This window comes from Microcebus murinus, chromosome 2 (assembly GCF_040939455.1).
Source record: "Microcebus murinus isolate Inina chromosome 2, M.murinus_Inina_mat1.0, whole genome shotgun sequence".
Classification (NCBI taxonomy): domain Eukaryota; kingdom Metazoa; phylum Chordata; class Mammalia; order Primates; family Cheirogaleidae; genus Microcebus; species Microcebus murinus.
In genome coordinates, this window is record NC_134105.1 from 26,102,829 (window position 1) to 26,118,149 (window position 15,321).

At 53.9% G+C, this 15,321-nt stretch overlaps 1 protein-coding gene across 2 annotated transcripts in view; it reads right to left on the bottom strand.

Moving 5' to 3' along the window:
* Positions 1 to 15,321, bottom strand: part of STK40 (serine/threonine kinase 40) — a 40,673-nt gene that overhangs the window by 6,996 nt on the left and 18,356 nt on the right. For both annotated transcript variants that reach the window (XM_075996659.1, XM_012765208.2), the window contains exons 2-6: positions 14,320 to 14,439; positions 12,499 to 12,584; positions 12,000 to 12,143; positions 8,062 to 8,289; positions 7,295 to 7,347 (exon numbers count right to left, since the gene is read on the bottom strand). In XM_075996659.1, the coding sequence (XP_075852774.1) occupies positions 7,295 to 7,347; positions 8,062 to 8,289; positions 12,000 to 12,143; positions 12,499 to 12,584; positions 14,320 to 14,431 (623 nt within the window). In that variant the 5' untranslated portion in view covers positions 14,432 to 14,439. The remainder of the gene's footprint in view (positions 1 to 7,294; positions 7,348 to 8,061; positions 8,290 to 11,999; positions 12,144 to 12,498; positions 12,585 to 14,319; positions 14,440 to 15,321) is intronic.

Below are 15,321 nucleotides of genomic sequence, written 5' to 3' on the forward strand. Positions count from 1 at the left end.
CCGACCTGTCCCAGCAGGGATCTGCATCACTCCCAATCACCTGAGTGTTACAGGGGACTCCCCTGAACCTGTCACCCTGGCTGAGTCTCAGGGGGTACAGCTTAGGGCTCAGAACGACATTCAAAGATTTCCCAAAACAGCCTCACATGATATTCTAGATTGGGAGTAACCTAGAAACGTACAGTTCAATTCTCCCACTCGCACATGAGGAAAAGCAAGTCCAGCAGGGGACAGTAGCTTTAAAACACTCCCACCCCACACTGTGAGGTGACCAGAGGGCAGGCCTCCAGCCTCCTCTGTCAACTCACTGTCTCGTTCAGTCTCACGACCACTGCAAAGGAGGAAACAGAGCAGCTGAGTGCCTCTCTCTGGGGGGGGTGGTGGTGATGCAGCACACCAGGGCCTGTGCGCTGGGCCTCACTGGGGGGCCCTGGTCCTGCAGGGCACAGTTTGCCCACACCCTGGTGGAACATAGAAGCTGGCCCTTCACCGTGTGCTCCAGATTGAGACAAGGCCCCTGCTGACAGCACAGCCCATCCTCTCTGGGGGAGCCCGGGTCTCTGCGAGGAGCCCATGCCCCTGGCACTGCTTCCAGTCAGGCAGCACCGGGGTGGAGAGGAGGGAGCCTGAGTCATCCCAGCACTTCCCTCCAGCCTGACAGTCCCCAGAGGCTGATGGGGGTGGGAGGGGAGGATGGCAGCACAGTTGTCACAGCCCAAGAGTAACAGCACACCCAAACTTAGTCACCCTCTGTCTTTCCAAAACCCCACGACAGGCCAGAGCTTGCCTGGGAGACTTTGGCATTGGGAGGATGGCCTGGGATGTCTTCTGGGTAGTTCTGGGATAGCATTACCTCCCGTCTGCAGGCGGAACCAGTGACAGCACAGGACCCCTTGCTCTTATGAACAAACAGAACCTTAGCCATCCTTTCCTTTATGGCAGGGGTGCACATGCTGGGGCAGCCTGACTGCCAGGGATGGCCCGTCCACGCAGGCCAGCAGCCCAAGACCAGGCCGCCTATGGGCCACCTGTGTTGGGGTCTCCGGTCTGCCTTCCTGCTGCACGTGATGTGGTGTCTGTGGAGGGAACAGGCACACGGCTCACTGGGGAGAGGTGTGTGCTGTACACTTTTCCTCACAGTTTCTGCTCAGGAAAGAAATTCTGTGGGGGGGCAGCAAAGTAGGAAGTGGGGTGTCCCAGCACCAGTCAACTGGGCCTTCTCTAAATGGGCGCTGGGTTCATCTTGCTCAGGGAACAGCGCACTTGTGAGGACCAGGAAGGTGAAGGCTGGAGAGAAGACGGCCCAGGAAGAGGACACAGCCCGTGTGGAGGCCATGAGGCAGTAGAGTGTCACATATTTCGAGGGACTGAGAAGAGGATGGTGAGGCCAGAGCGAGGGTGAGGAAGGTGAGGTGACGGTGAAGATGTGCTTCCCTCGTGTCAGAGTCATTCACAGGCACTGACTCACTTATCCTGCACAATCATCCTCTGAAAGAGGAATCATTATTACCCTCATTTTATAGGATGGGAAACTGAGGCAGGGAGAGTTTAAGTCACACAACTAGGAGGCAGCCAAGCAGCAGTCTGGCCCTAGAGCCTATGCTCTTGACCTCTGCTCCTCCGCTGGGGAGGTGGCCTGCTCCCTTTTTCCTCCTTCCGGAAAAGCTCTGGGGCTACCACTGGGGTCCCTTGCAAAAGCTCAACAGGAAGCAGCTCCAGAGCACATCGTTCCTCTGCTGGAGGGGTCAGGACCGACGCTACCTGGCTGGGTTAGGCACTGGCCTAAGAGATGCATTGCCTTCCTGCACACAGAGGTAGGGAGCACACTGCAGTCACATGAGTGACACAACGTGATGAGGAGCCGCAAACGCCTGCAGACGCCCCAGACGCTTCTGGGGATTCTCCACCAGAAGCAGCAGGCAGAGAGGGAGCATTTGGTTCAAGCCAGGCCCCGACGCACCAGGAGGGCCCTCGCATATGCTTTTGCACACTTTGGGAGGTCCTGGGCCAGCAGGTGGGGGAGGTTCCACTTGCTTTGGAAGAACCAAGCAAACTGAGGTGCTCAGGTGATACTGAGAGCTTGGGTGCCACTTTTGTCCTCACTGGAGACCTCTTTTGTCATCATCCTTGTCATCATCAGCTAATAGCAATAAAAGCTGATGCTCACTGAGCACTTAGGGTAGGCCTGAGTGGACTGTTTCCATTCACTCCTCACAATAGCCTAAGAGGGAGCTTTTCTCATTGCCCTGTTTCAGATGAAGCAGCTAAGGCACAGGGAAGTAAGGGGACTTGCTCAAAGACACACAGCTAGCCAGCAGGATCCGAACCCAGGTCTATTGGGCCCTGAAGCTGCACTCAGGACTGAGAGCTGCCGGGAGCCCAGATGTGTCTCTGGGCGATACTCTAGGCCCCCACGGACTTTTCCTTTGATCCCATCAAAGCTGACTCATCCCTTTTCTCATACTTCAGACCCAGCCCTGACCTAGAACACCGCAGACTCCCCTCTGTGAGAGGTGTGATGCAGGACAGCTTCGGCCTCCGATCCTTTCTAGGAAGCTCACAATGTGGAAAAAGCAAGCACCCCAGAGAGGACCCTTCACCACACCTGGGGTGAGGGGTAGGCAGGCCCCTTCTACGAGGCTGGGGAGGGCTTCCTGCCCTTGTAAGGAGGGGGCAGTGAGGAAGACGCCAGAGTGCCTCTCTACACAGCTGCCCGGCTCCTGCGTCAGCTGGCTGGGTGAAACAGCCGGAGCGTGACAGGGAGGGAAGCTGCACGGGGACCTCAGGCTGCCTCTGACCAGAGTGAAGACTCTGAGGTGCAGGACACGTGTGGCTGACAGTGGATTTCCCCAGGAGCTGCGTCCAAGAGGCTCTGAGAGCCCTTTAGCTATCTTGGGGAATTCTGCTGGCAAAGGGCTTGGTGCAAAACAAAGGCCAGTCTGTCCTCTGCATTCCAAACGGAAATGTCGACTGGGGCCCACACAGGCCCACCCCGACAGCTGCCACAGAAATCTGACCAGCGGCCTGCAGGGCGGTTAGGGCCCAAAAGCACAGGCAAAGGGTCTCAGTGAAAGGTGACGCATATATCAAGAAGTAGACTGCTCCAGCTCTGAACTTCCCATGTCATTGCCCTGAATATAGGACCGCTCAGGCCTCTGGTGCAAAGGTTCCCACAGAGCAGAAGCATTGTGTGTTTTCCCCCCTCAGAGATGGCTGCTGCAGCTGCACAAGCATCCTGTAGGGCCCCGAGGCTCGAGACCCTGGGAGGAGCTCAGAGGAACATATATGGCGGGTGTGGGAGTCAGATTCTTAGGTTCTAGGCCTGACTCCTCTACTTCCTTGCTGTGCAAGTCTCTTGCTAAACCTCAATTTCCTTATCTGTAAAGCAGGGAAATCCTAGCACTGAACTCCCATGACTGTTCGGATTCGTCAAGATAAGATAATCCCACATGGCCAGCGCGGTAGCTCCTGCCTGTCATCCTAGCACTCTGGGAGGCTAAGGTGGGCAGATAGTTTGAGGTCAGGAGTTCGAGACCAGCCTGAGCTAGAGTGAGACTCCATCTCCACTCCAAAATAGAAAGAAATTAGCTGGACAACTAAAAATATATATAAAAAATTAGCCGGGCATGGTGGCGCATGCCTGTAGTCCCAGCTACTCAAGAGGCTGAGGCAGGAGGATTGCTTGAACCCAGGAGTTTGAGGTTGCTGTGAGCTAAGCTGATGCCACGGCACTCTAGCTGGGGCAACAGAGTGAGACTCTGTTTCAAAATAATAATAATTTCACAGAGGGCACTTAGCCTAGCAAATGGTAGTAGCTGGTGTTATCCTGTCATCCTCTGAGGGTTGGCATGCCTGGCAGAGGCTACAGACAGAGACCTCAGGAGAGACTCCACATCTGAGGCAGGGGAGGAGAGGTGTCAAACAAAAGAGCCCGCACACCTGCATGGCTTAGCTTCAACTCCACTTTGCTGGCCAGACTTTACAGCCCTCTGCCAGGGTGCGAAGCAGGTGGGGCTCAAGGGAGCACCACTGAGACTCTACAAGGTGGGGCGGTAGGCCCCCCCCGAGTGGCAGGCCCACTCAGCTTGTGCTGCTCTGCCACTGAGGTTCCTGGACTCTCTCCACAGGAAACGACACGGTCAGCTCTGAGGCCTCTTGAGGCTTGGCAACGCTCCCCTGCCCTGCCACCACCGCCCAAGGCGGCCAGGAGGCGCTCAGCTCCCTGGGAGTGCCAGACCCCCCAGTCCTGTCCTGAGGGGGCAAGGGCAGTGAGGGACGGAGGGAGGGGATGTGCGTCAGCAGGGTCGGCTCCGAGTGAGTCACGCTTTGGCTATGGCCCTTTGGGCTGCCACAGTGTTTTTCTCTTCTAGGAACTTGGTATGCAGCCTGCCTACCCAAAGAAAGGGGGAAGGAGAAAGAACTCGCAGCAAACCTCACATAACCCCTGAAGAGGATTTCAGATTTCAACTCTTTTTTTCATCCAAAGCAGGTGACTTTGTCCCTCTCTCTGGAACCGCTCTGTTCTGCTGCCTGGAAGCAGACGAAGGCCTCCAGCCTGTCTACCTGCCGCTCCAGCTGGAGTCGGGAAGGGGCGGGAACTCTTCCAGGTGGACCTTCACCTGAGTGAGGTGAAAGTGGGGCTCCGGAGTGGAGGGTGTGCCCGAGGATACACACAGAGCAGTGTGTCTCTCTGTACCATGCCACCCGGCCCCCTTCTGGAGCACCCGTGACTAAAGTGAAAGGCAGCCAGAACCTCTGTCTGCCCTAAAACACAAAAAAGGCGATTATCAGATTAAGGAAGTGCAGCCAAGATGCTGGATCTGAGTGAGGTATTGGGGTTCTGCAACCTGAGGAACAAACGCACACACGCACGCACGCACGCACAGCAGAGCAGCTACATTGCCACACTCGAGAGAGGTGCAATCTCCCGAGTATATTCCCAGGACCCAGGAGGTCTGGAGAAGTGAGAGTCAGAAGCAAACCCACCAGTGTCACAAAGAGGCCAGGAGTGCTGGTGTGGTTAGCCGGCAGGACTCCCAACTGGGCGTTCCCATGACAACCCTGGGGATGCTCATTTAGAGCCAATGAATGGCTGCCATGGAAGGCTCAGGAGCTCTCTAGTCCAGAAGGACTTAGGTACTCAAAAAACAAGCCCTCTCTTTGTGAACAGTGAACCTGCAGTCAGAGCAGGATAGGACTGGCCCAAGGTCCCACAGACGGCCAGGGCCTAACCTCCCAACTCTCAGACAATAGGCTTTCCACAGCTCTGGGCTGGGATGCTCAGTGCTCCCCAACACCTGCCCTCCTCCCAGAATGCAGAGCTGTGACTGGGGAACTGCTGAAGGACACTGAGCCTCACCAGGTGTCCTCATCAGCCATGCAGCAGGCCATCTCTGGAAGCAAGTCACGAGGCCCCCAGTCCTGGCTAGATCAGCAGCAGGGGCGTGCTTACGATGGCCAAATCCTGTTAGGCAGTTTCACAGCTATTAACTTGCACCTCAGGCCAGCTTTCCAGGAAGGTAAAGTCACCACTTCTCTCGCACAAGGAAACGGAAGCTCAGAGAAGGGCCTGGTAGCCCAGCATGTGAATTCCACCAGTGAGTAAATAATCAAGCGAGCACACTCTCACGGTCTCCAAAATAACTACAGGCAGCACTGGAATATAACCAGGTCTGACCCCCATGTGCATGCTGCCTCTGTCCCTAACTCACTCACACAGCCAGTCCAGGACCCAAGCAGCCCGGGCATTTCCTGTTTCCTTCCCCCCTCCCCGTGGAGCATGACAGGGCCAGGTTCTCATCACTCCACTTTATCAGGCTGGCAAATTGCCATGCAGCCTTCATAAATCAACTCAGATGGCAGAGTCACTGTCCCCTCCATGTGCCCCCAGCTCTCTGAACGCTTGGCCTTGTACGTGGTATTCATCTTCTGGTCAGCACCCCATCAGCTAGTGAGCTCCATGGGGGTCATGGTGGTGGCCGGGAGTTCCTGTCTGCAGCCCTAGCGCCAAATGCTGCTGGCGGGAGGAGGGAGACTGGCTTAGCTGCTATGGTCTCCAGCGTCCTCCCCGTGGCGACTCAGGCTGGAACTGTGGGGTCTGGTGCCCCCCACCCAGAGCCTCCTTCCGTGCAGCTTCTCTTCTACTCTGACCACTGTGGCTTTCACCACTTTATAGGGACAGTGGGCCTAGGGCCTTTCCTGGGTGGGGCTGACCATGTTATACAACGAGTCACCCACCCACCACACCACTTCTGCTGAGACTTGTGCTGCCTGCCATTTGTAAGCCCTCCAACCCACTCAGCACCTGGGGTGACAGAGGTGAGGGAGGCAGGCTCAGGAAGGGAAGGGGGGATGTCCTTCCCAGACCTGCGTTTCTAGCATCATGGTCACCCACAGAGCCATCCCACCTCGTGTCGGTCCTGGGTACCTGTGTGACTGGTGTCCCTCTATCACTGTCCCAGACCACTCTGAAAGGGCCCAGACCCTCTGTCAAGGTGGGGTGATGGCCTCAGATTGGGGCCTCAAGTGATCTCCCTCTGCTGTTGGCTCACCAAGGATTCTGGGGTGAGGTGCCCAGGTCCCCTCCAAGTCCAAGGCACTCTCCCTGCTGCTGGGAGGGCTGGCTTCTGACCACTCCCAGCTGTGCTGCTCTCCAGGAACCCCCCTTAGCCAAAAGCTGCTGCCTTGCCCAGGGCAGGCCCCTCCCTAGGGACAGTCTAGGGAGGGTGTCCAGTGACTAGTCACTGTGAGGCACAAAGGGCGAGAGCCCACTTGCCTTGAGCTGGTCCATCCGAAGGGCCATCTGGCTCTGGAGCTCTTTAGGCTGAGATCCTGCTGTGACTTCCCTGCAGTTCAGCTTCTCCTCCTGCCCAATTGCAGCCCCTTTCTCCCTGAGAGCACTCCCCATAAACCTGTGCAGAAAACTCTGAGTCTCTCCTGAGGAAACTGACCTAGGCAAGGCCTCATTTTTCTCTTTCCTTCATTTTTATAGTCATTTACTGAGCACCCACTAGGAGCCAGGTATGACAAATAGATGGACCAGGGAGGATGTCTGAAATTCTTCCCAGAGCTCCCATTCTGCGACTCTGAAACTCCTAGTCTCAGCAAGCACCATACATTCCCATGCGGCAGGAGGCAGCAGCAGGTGTCCCATCCCTTGAGCCCTGGGATTCCTGGAGAAGTGAACTGTTTTGAGTCAGAATCACCATGGGACACCGCAGGCACTGGGGAGCTGCAGCAGGTAGCCTGTCCCAACTCAAGGGTGACAGCATCGAAGAAGAAATGGGAATCTTACCTTTTATTGAGCACCATGTTCCCGAGCTTCAGGTCTCTGTGCACAATGTTTTTCTGGAAGACAACAGGCATATGGTTGGTCGGTACTATAAATGTGAGAGATGGGGTCAGGGTCCACCCTGTAAGATGTGGGCTCTCCAGGTATTTCGGAAGGCGGGAAACACTCATGACATGTCTCTTTAGGCTCAAACCACAGGCAGATCAGAACAATTCTAAAGCCTCACTATGCATGTGTCTGAACAGGGTAACGTACACCTATCAGTGTCTGCCCACCCAGGGCAGTTTCCTTAGCTTTCTCTCCCTCAGGGCAGCAACTAGTGTGCAATGCCAGTGGCCTCTTCCACTCCATCAGACATTGTAAGGATGGGCTAGATCTGGGGGTCAGAGGTGACCTGTCATGGCTCTGTGACAGAAGTGTTGTGCCAAGAAGAGGCAAAAAGCTCAGAGGCAAAAAAGCTCAGGTGGCCACCCAGGTGGATATTCCAAAGTCGCCACCAGACCTGAGAGACTACAGTGTAGTCCTTGGCTGATGGGGAATTACTGCACGGGGTCTGCTGGGCTGCCCAGTCAGCCCCCACCAGAAAGGTAGGCCAGGGCCACCTCACTGTGCCTCACCCGGTACACTTGCCGTTCAGCCACTCTCCCTCTGGACACCCCCAGCTGCAGTGCACAACTGGGTGAGGTGGGACAAAGCTGCTTTCTGCTCAGCAGCAGCAGAAAGCAGAGGTGGCTTTCCATAGGAGGGAGCGGCGGGGGGCAGGGCCTCACCTGGTGCAGGGCCTCCACCACGCGCACCACGTCATAGAAGATGACCACCGTCTCCCGTTCGCTGAGCCTCTTCTCCTTGATGACGTAGTGCTGCAGGTTGATGAGGTCGGCGGTCTTGTCACTGAAGTCATGTGCACAGAGGCAGTCCAGGACAAGGCAGATGCGCTTCTTCATCTTCTTGACCATTCGGCTGGATTCTGTGTCCTCGACGATTTCACAGGTGCGGTCCTGGGAGGCAAGGGGGCAGAGCAGGGCTTGGCTGTACACTCGGCAGGGCCAAGGCAAGGGTCTGAGACGCTCCTTGGGAGCTGGATACTCAAACCAATGAAAGAGCCCAGAACAAGCCTGCACATGTGGGTGGTAGGGGACTAAGGCCTGGGCAGCCTGGACCATGGGGCCACTCAGCACTGCTCAGCTTCCCATGTGCAAAGGCCAGGCCCAGCAAGGGGTTGAGGTTAAAACATCTCAGGTAGGCCGGGCGCAGTGGTTCATGCCTATAATCCTAGCACTCTGGGAGGCCAAGACAGGAGGATCGCTTGAGCTCAGGGGTTTGAGACCAGCCTGAGCAAGAGCGAGACTCCATGTCTACTATAAATAGAAAGAAATTAGCCAAACAACTAAAAAACAAATAAATAAAAAAGGAAAAAAAATTAGCTGAGCACAGTGGCATGTGCCTGTAGTCCCAGCTACCCGGGAGGCTGAGACAGGAGGATCGCTTGAGCCCGGGAGTTTGAGGTTGCTGTGAGCTAGGCTGATGCCACGGCACTCTAGCCCAGGCAACAGAGTGAGACTGTCTCAAAAAAACCATCTCAGGTAAAGGCTTATTGCTTTGATCATAATGCAAAGGATTTGGATCAGGGCTAAGCATTTAAAGCCCAAGGGCCGTCTTAGCCCAGTGCACAGGCAGCACACCTGGGTTCTGGGGCATCCTCCCCTCCATGGTACTCCCAGATTCCAACAATCACCAATGTAACTTCCTTCCAACGTTCAAGATGGTAGAAGTTAAAGAGAAGTCAATCTTGGGCCGGGCACGGTGGCTCCTGCCTGTAATCCTAATACTCTGGGAGACCAAGGTAGGTGGATCACTTGAGCTCAGGAGTTTGACAGCAGCCCGAGCAAGAGCGAGACCCTGTCTCTACTAAAAATAGAAAAAATTAGCTGGGTGTGGTTGGCTTGCTCCTGTAGTCCCAGCTACTCGGGAGGCTAAGGCAGGAGGATCACTTGAGCCCAGGAGTTTGAGGTTGCTGTGAGCTAGGCTGACACCATGGTACTCTAGCCCAGGCAACAGAGTGAGACTGTCTCAAAAAAAGATAGGTTGGCTGGGCACGGTGACTCACGCCTGTAATCCTAGCACTGTGTGAGGGTGAGGCGGGCAGATAGTTTGAGCTCAGGAGTTTGAGACCAGCCTGAGCAAGAGTGAGACCCTGTCTCTACCAAAAATGTATGCTCACAGCCTGCTGTGAGCTAGGCTGACGCCACGGCACTCTAGCCCAGGTGACAGAGTGAGACTCTGACTCAAAAAAGAAAAGAAAAGAAAAGAAAAGAAAAAAGACAGGTCAACCTTGGAAGGCTCTGAAGGTCACACAGTGTTGTGTGCATCCATGACAACAGCTTTCCTCCTGACAGTCACACAGTGGTGGTTAAGAGCATGACTTTGACCCTGGACGGCTAGGTTCAGGGCCCAGCTCCACCTGGTCTTAGCTGTGGGACCTGGGGCAGTTTGCTTCACCTCTCCAGGTCTCTAGCTTCTCATCAATCCCTCCTCAGAGGTTGCGGAGAGAAGGAACTAAGACACCCATTCCCAGTGCTTAGGTCCTGCCTGAGTCCTGCCGTCGGGGCTCGGGAAGTAGGTCCTGCTGCCCACACTGTGGCTGCAAGCTTGAGACCATTTTCTTCCTGAAAAGTATTTCAAGTCAGACAAAAAACAGAACAATATGGGGACTTTTGTCCTACCAACTTGAAGAGGCCCTTGGTGTCATCCCCAAAAGACTTATTATTCCCTCCGGGGAGCTCTTAGAGGACTGAATATCCACACTTCTCCTTAAAAGCAGGATCACACCCCTCATTCACTCTTCCCCTGAGACCCTAGCACAGTGTCTGGCACACAGACGATAAGCTAGAAATACATTTTTTTTTTTTGAGACAGAGTCTCACTCTGTCACCTGGGCTAGAGTGCTGTGGCATCATCGTAGTTCACTACAACCTCAAATTCCTGGGCTCAAGCGATCCTCCTGCCTCAGCCTCCCAAGTAGCTGGGACTATAGGTGTGGGCCACTACACCTGGCTAAGTTTTCTATTTTTGGTAGAGATGGGGTCTCATTCTTGCCCAGGCTGGTCTGGAACTCCTGAGCTCAAGCGATCCTCCTGCCTCGGCCTCCCAGAGTGCTAGGATTACAGGTGTGAGAGCTACTGCACCCAACCTAGACATACTTTTGATCTTCCAGGTTCTTTTATCTAAGATGACATGAACCAAGGCCACGCTTTTAAAGATATCAGAGACAAAATACTAAGAGATCACAAGCACCCTCAATTTGATTTCATGTTAAAGGGAAATGCTCTAATTTTTGGGGTTGCCTCTAATTGCAAATCTAAGAATAAAGACCTTGGCAGGGTGTATATGTGGGTGTAGGAGGCATTTTCCATTTGTTTTATTTCAGGAAATCAAGCTGACAAGGAGTTTTTATTGCCTGAAATAGCAATGACGATGAGAGTGTGCCAGCAGCAGCTCAGTGCTTTACGCTCCCATTCATCTTCCCAACAGCCACACGAGCTGGGCACCATTATCATTAGCCCCATTTTACAGATGGGGAATCTGAGGCCTAGAGACCTGAAGTGACTTACCCAAGGTCACACCACCCGAACTCAGGACTGTCAACATCAAATCCCATGCGTCCTCTCTGGCACCATGCTGCCTCTCCAGTAGTGGGTCCACCTCAGCAAGAGCTGGGCCTGGCTCAGGGCCTGGCGGAAGCTCTGCTGAGGAGCAGGGCTGCTCAAAGGCCGCCTGGTCATTCTGAACCCAACTCTTCATTTCTAGAGACACAATTTTAGCTCTGCCCCAAGGATAGCACTTTTCGGGGTACAAGTTACTAATTATGACCTTTCCTAGGGGACCTGGAACATCTGAGTACAGGAGCCTGAAATGCCTGGGCAGGCAGAAGGACCGCTGGCACCAAAACCAACTACGGAGACCTACAGAGAGTCCCCAGTGCTGATTCTTCCTTATCGCCCTGCCTTCCACCCTGGCCTGGCCAATTCCTGATTCCTAATGACATCAGTTGTAAAGAGCCTGGGTATTTTTTTTGCTTTTTTGAAGGTCTTGTTCTGTTGCCCAGGCTGAAATACCACGGCATGCTCATAGCTCACTGCAGCCTCAAGCTCCTGGGCTCAGGCAATCCTCCTGCCTTAGCCTCCCAAATAGCTGGGACTACAGGAGTGCGCCATAAATGCCTAATTTTTCATATTTTTTGTAGCGATAGGGTCTCACTGTGTCACCCAGGCTGGTCTCAAACTCCCAACTTCAAATAGTCCTCTTGCCTTGGTATCCCAAAGTGCTGGGATTATAGGCCTAAGCCACTACGCCTAGCCTTTTTTTTTTTTATTAAACCAAAGTATTTTACAGAACTGGGTGTCTTTAAATGACTTCCTGTTTTCTTCTTTTCTCGGAAAAGCAGCTCTTCAAAGAAAGCCTGATGCTGTGAGATGCAAACTGTGTGCATTCCTGCTAGGCTATGACCCATCACCACAGGAACACTGCGACAGCTAGGCTGGCCCCCGCCTGACCCCCAGCTCCCTCCACCCAGGAAGTCCCGATGCATGGCTGGGTCACCAGCGGGTTACACGTCACAAGCTGCTCACAGTACAGCTTGGCCCCAGCAAATGTCGATGCCTGCTGCCAGGCAGGCATGGGAGCCAGGGTTGGAGGACATGCCACTTACCTGGAAGAGCCCGTGGTGGTGAACCACGCCATCCTGCGTGTGGAGCAGGGAGAGGAGCGAGTACTCGGTGTGCAGCAGCATCTTGCCCTGCCTCTCCTCTTGGCTCTCTATGCCTTGGTCCCCCCTCTCCTCAAGCGTCAGGATCTTTAGGAATGCACAAAAACAAAACCACAAAGCTAGGACACCTCACTTCACACAGCAGAGTGACCGGAATGGGGTGGGGGCAGGGGGCTCACTTTCTTCCACCAGACACTTGTGTACAACGCACATGCAAACACCAAGTGAAACCATTTTTCTTAATGTGATGGCAATGTAATTTATGCACAGACAAAGCTCTTAAATTAGGAGGTGGTGTCAGTGAGACTGGGAACTTGATTGCTTCATGGAAGAAATGGCACTACTCCTGTTCACAAGTCACACAGACGTGAAGGTGGGGGAGGGAGTGGGCTGGCAGGATTGGCCCCAGTCCCGAGGTGCCCTGCCCCCACACCTCACTCACCTTCAGCTGATAGAAGTCATCTGTGCCATCTTTCCTCGCCAAACACTGCACGATGCTTGGCACTGGTGAGTTGCCCAGACGGGGACCTATGGCGCAGAGAGCCACTGGCTTACTTTTCAGAAGTTCTGGCTATTGTGGAGCCAGGCTACCATGGGGTCTTTTGACTAAACCTTCTCTTCAGGAGGGCACCACAGTTCACACACACTAGGCTGGCCACCCTCCTGCCTCCCCAGGTCTCCTAGTGGAGAGTGTCCATGATCTCCCCTTCAGAAATGGAGAAAGATGTGTGTGCATCTGCCAGAGACACACTCGGCTTCTGTAGGCACATTTCTCAAAGACAGGTTTCCAACCGTGGGTGGGTGATGGAATCTCTGGGGAGCAGCTGTTAAAAACAAGAGATCCCAGGCTGCAACCTGGATGCTTTGAACATCAACTCCAGGGTGAGGATCCAGGAAACTATGGCTCTAACAAGCTCCCATGGTAACTCTGGTACAGCTGCCTGGCCTCTGTCCCAGTGTCAGTTTTGGGGACCTCCTGTACTTCTAGAAATGCTTAGTGCTTGTTGGCCTGTGACAGCATCCTCCCTGAGCTTTCAGAGTGGCAATCAAACCATATCCCACTGCCACTGCTCTGCGAAAAACCCTTCACAGAGCCCCACTGCTCTTAATATATCACCCAAACCTCCAAGGCCTTGCATGATTGGGCTCACCTTTCTAACTGAGTGGGTTCCATCCCCGTCCCCTGCCATACTTCAGTTATAGTGGGCTCCTAACTCCTAACACGATAAGCCCTTTCCTGCCTCTGGGCCTTTGCACTTGCTGTTTCTTCTATCTGGAATGCTTCCTGCTTTTCACAGAGCTGCTCTTGCTCATCTGTGGGCTCAGATGTCACTTCCTCATGGAGGCTTTTCTTGTCTACGCTATCCATAGGCCCTTCTCACTCTGACATCATCTTGTTAACTTCTTTCAGGGCACCTGCACCACTGATGATGATCTGGTATGTTGTTTCAACTCTCTGTTTCTCTTCCCAACTGGAATGTTACACTCCAGGAGGGCGGGAACTGGTTTGACTTATCCACTGCTGCAGCCGTGGCAAACGGCATAGGCCTGGAGCATAGCAGGCACCGTTTGCTATGTGCTGAATGACTGCAGCTGGAACTACCTGTGCCCATAAAGTCCAAAAGTAAAACTCACACCGAGTCTCTGGCTGCCAGGAGAGTCAGGGTTCTCAGAGCCCACACCCCCTGCAATCCTGACCACAAGCACTCTGGACCAGTTCTCAGGCAACATGCAGAAAGGCCCTGATGCTCCCCTGGCTGACTGGGAACACACAACGCCATGGGATTTCTTGCTAATTTTACAAGAAGCTGGCGGGGCGGTGGGGGGCACTATACAAAATGCTTTGTGAAAGTAATCATGCCATCTAAGCATGGTCTGAGCGGTGCCTTGGATGATGGATCTTGGGTTCTAATGCAGCTATGTGCTTCCTGTGGGCACATCAACATTCTGGGGGCACACAAAGGATTCTCTGGGGGAAGAGGCAGATGCTAGCTATCAACTGAGACTGATCTAAGACTAGTGCAGCTACAACAAAACTGACAGCCCTTGGTGCAGAGTGACCTGAGGCCTGGGTCTTGCACTGACATAAATAAATATACTCCATTTAAAGCGATGAAGCTAGGGATCAGGCTCAGGGCTAGTCAGCACCCCATGCTGCTGTGGGTGGGCCACCTTACTCTGGGTGTCTGCAGGCCAGATGTGGAAGCCAAAGGGCCCTGCCCCGGCCCCCTGCATGCCATTCCCCTCAGGGTCAGAAGCTTACCAAGGATGAATGGTCCAGCTCTCTTTGCATTATTTCCAGAAATCCCACTTCCTAGAGCCTTCGACCTGGCCGACGTTTCCCCAGCTCCTCTGTCTGATGCTCTCCGCTTCATTCTCAGCTCTGGACAAGACAGAAAAGACCCCTTCTCACTAAGTCAGCGAGGTTCCTTATGCTGACCCAGCCTGCAAGTCTTTAACTTGGGATGTGTCACGCAGCTGCTGCTGTTCCGATGCAGCCGCCACTTCCTCCCCCTCCTGGCAGAGCATCCAAGGCTCCCAGCGACAAAGAACCACAGCTCCTTTACTTGGGATTAATTAGGCACTAAAAGTGGATGTCCTTTAAGGCAGCATATGCGGGCTACAGAGGTGGGGAGTCAGCATGCTGCTGCAAAGGGACTGGTCAAATCCAGAGAGTAGAAAATTAGGCTTTGTGCAGATGCAAAAGCCAAATAAAAGTCCCAAGAGATCACCAGAGAGAAGGAGAGCCAGGGCCATCAAACTGAGCCCCAGCCCTGAAGCAACTGTTCCCAAAGTGAGGCCTTCTCTCCAAATACCTACAGCCAAAAGCCCTGAGGTGCCCGTTCCTGGGCCATCTCTGAGGAGCAGGCTCTGGAAAGGGATGTTACACATAAGGCTTCTTATGCCCACTAAGTTTGATAACTACTGCCCTAAGTACCCCTCTTCTCCCCAGCTTGCTTTGGCTCTCAGGTCCTCTCCGATGAAAGAACACCCCAACGTTGTCAATGGGGGATTTACTTTCTCTTCCCTCTCCTAAATTCAAATTTTTCCTTAATTACTTTAAAGAAAAAATAAAATAGGCTGGGCATGGTAGCTCATGCCTATAATCCCAGCACTTTGGGAGGCTGAGGTGGGAGGATCACCTGAGGCTAGGAATTCAAGACCAGCCTGAGCAACATGGCAAGACCCCATCTCTACAAAACAATAGAAAAATTAGCCAGGTGTGGTGGCACACTCCTGTAGTCCCAGCCACTGGGGAGCTTAA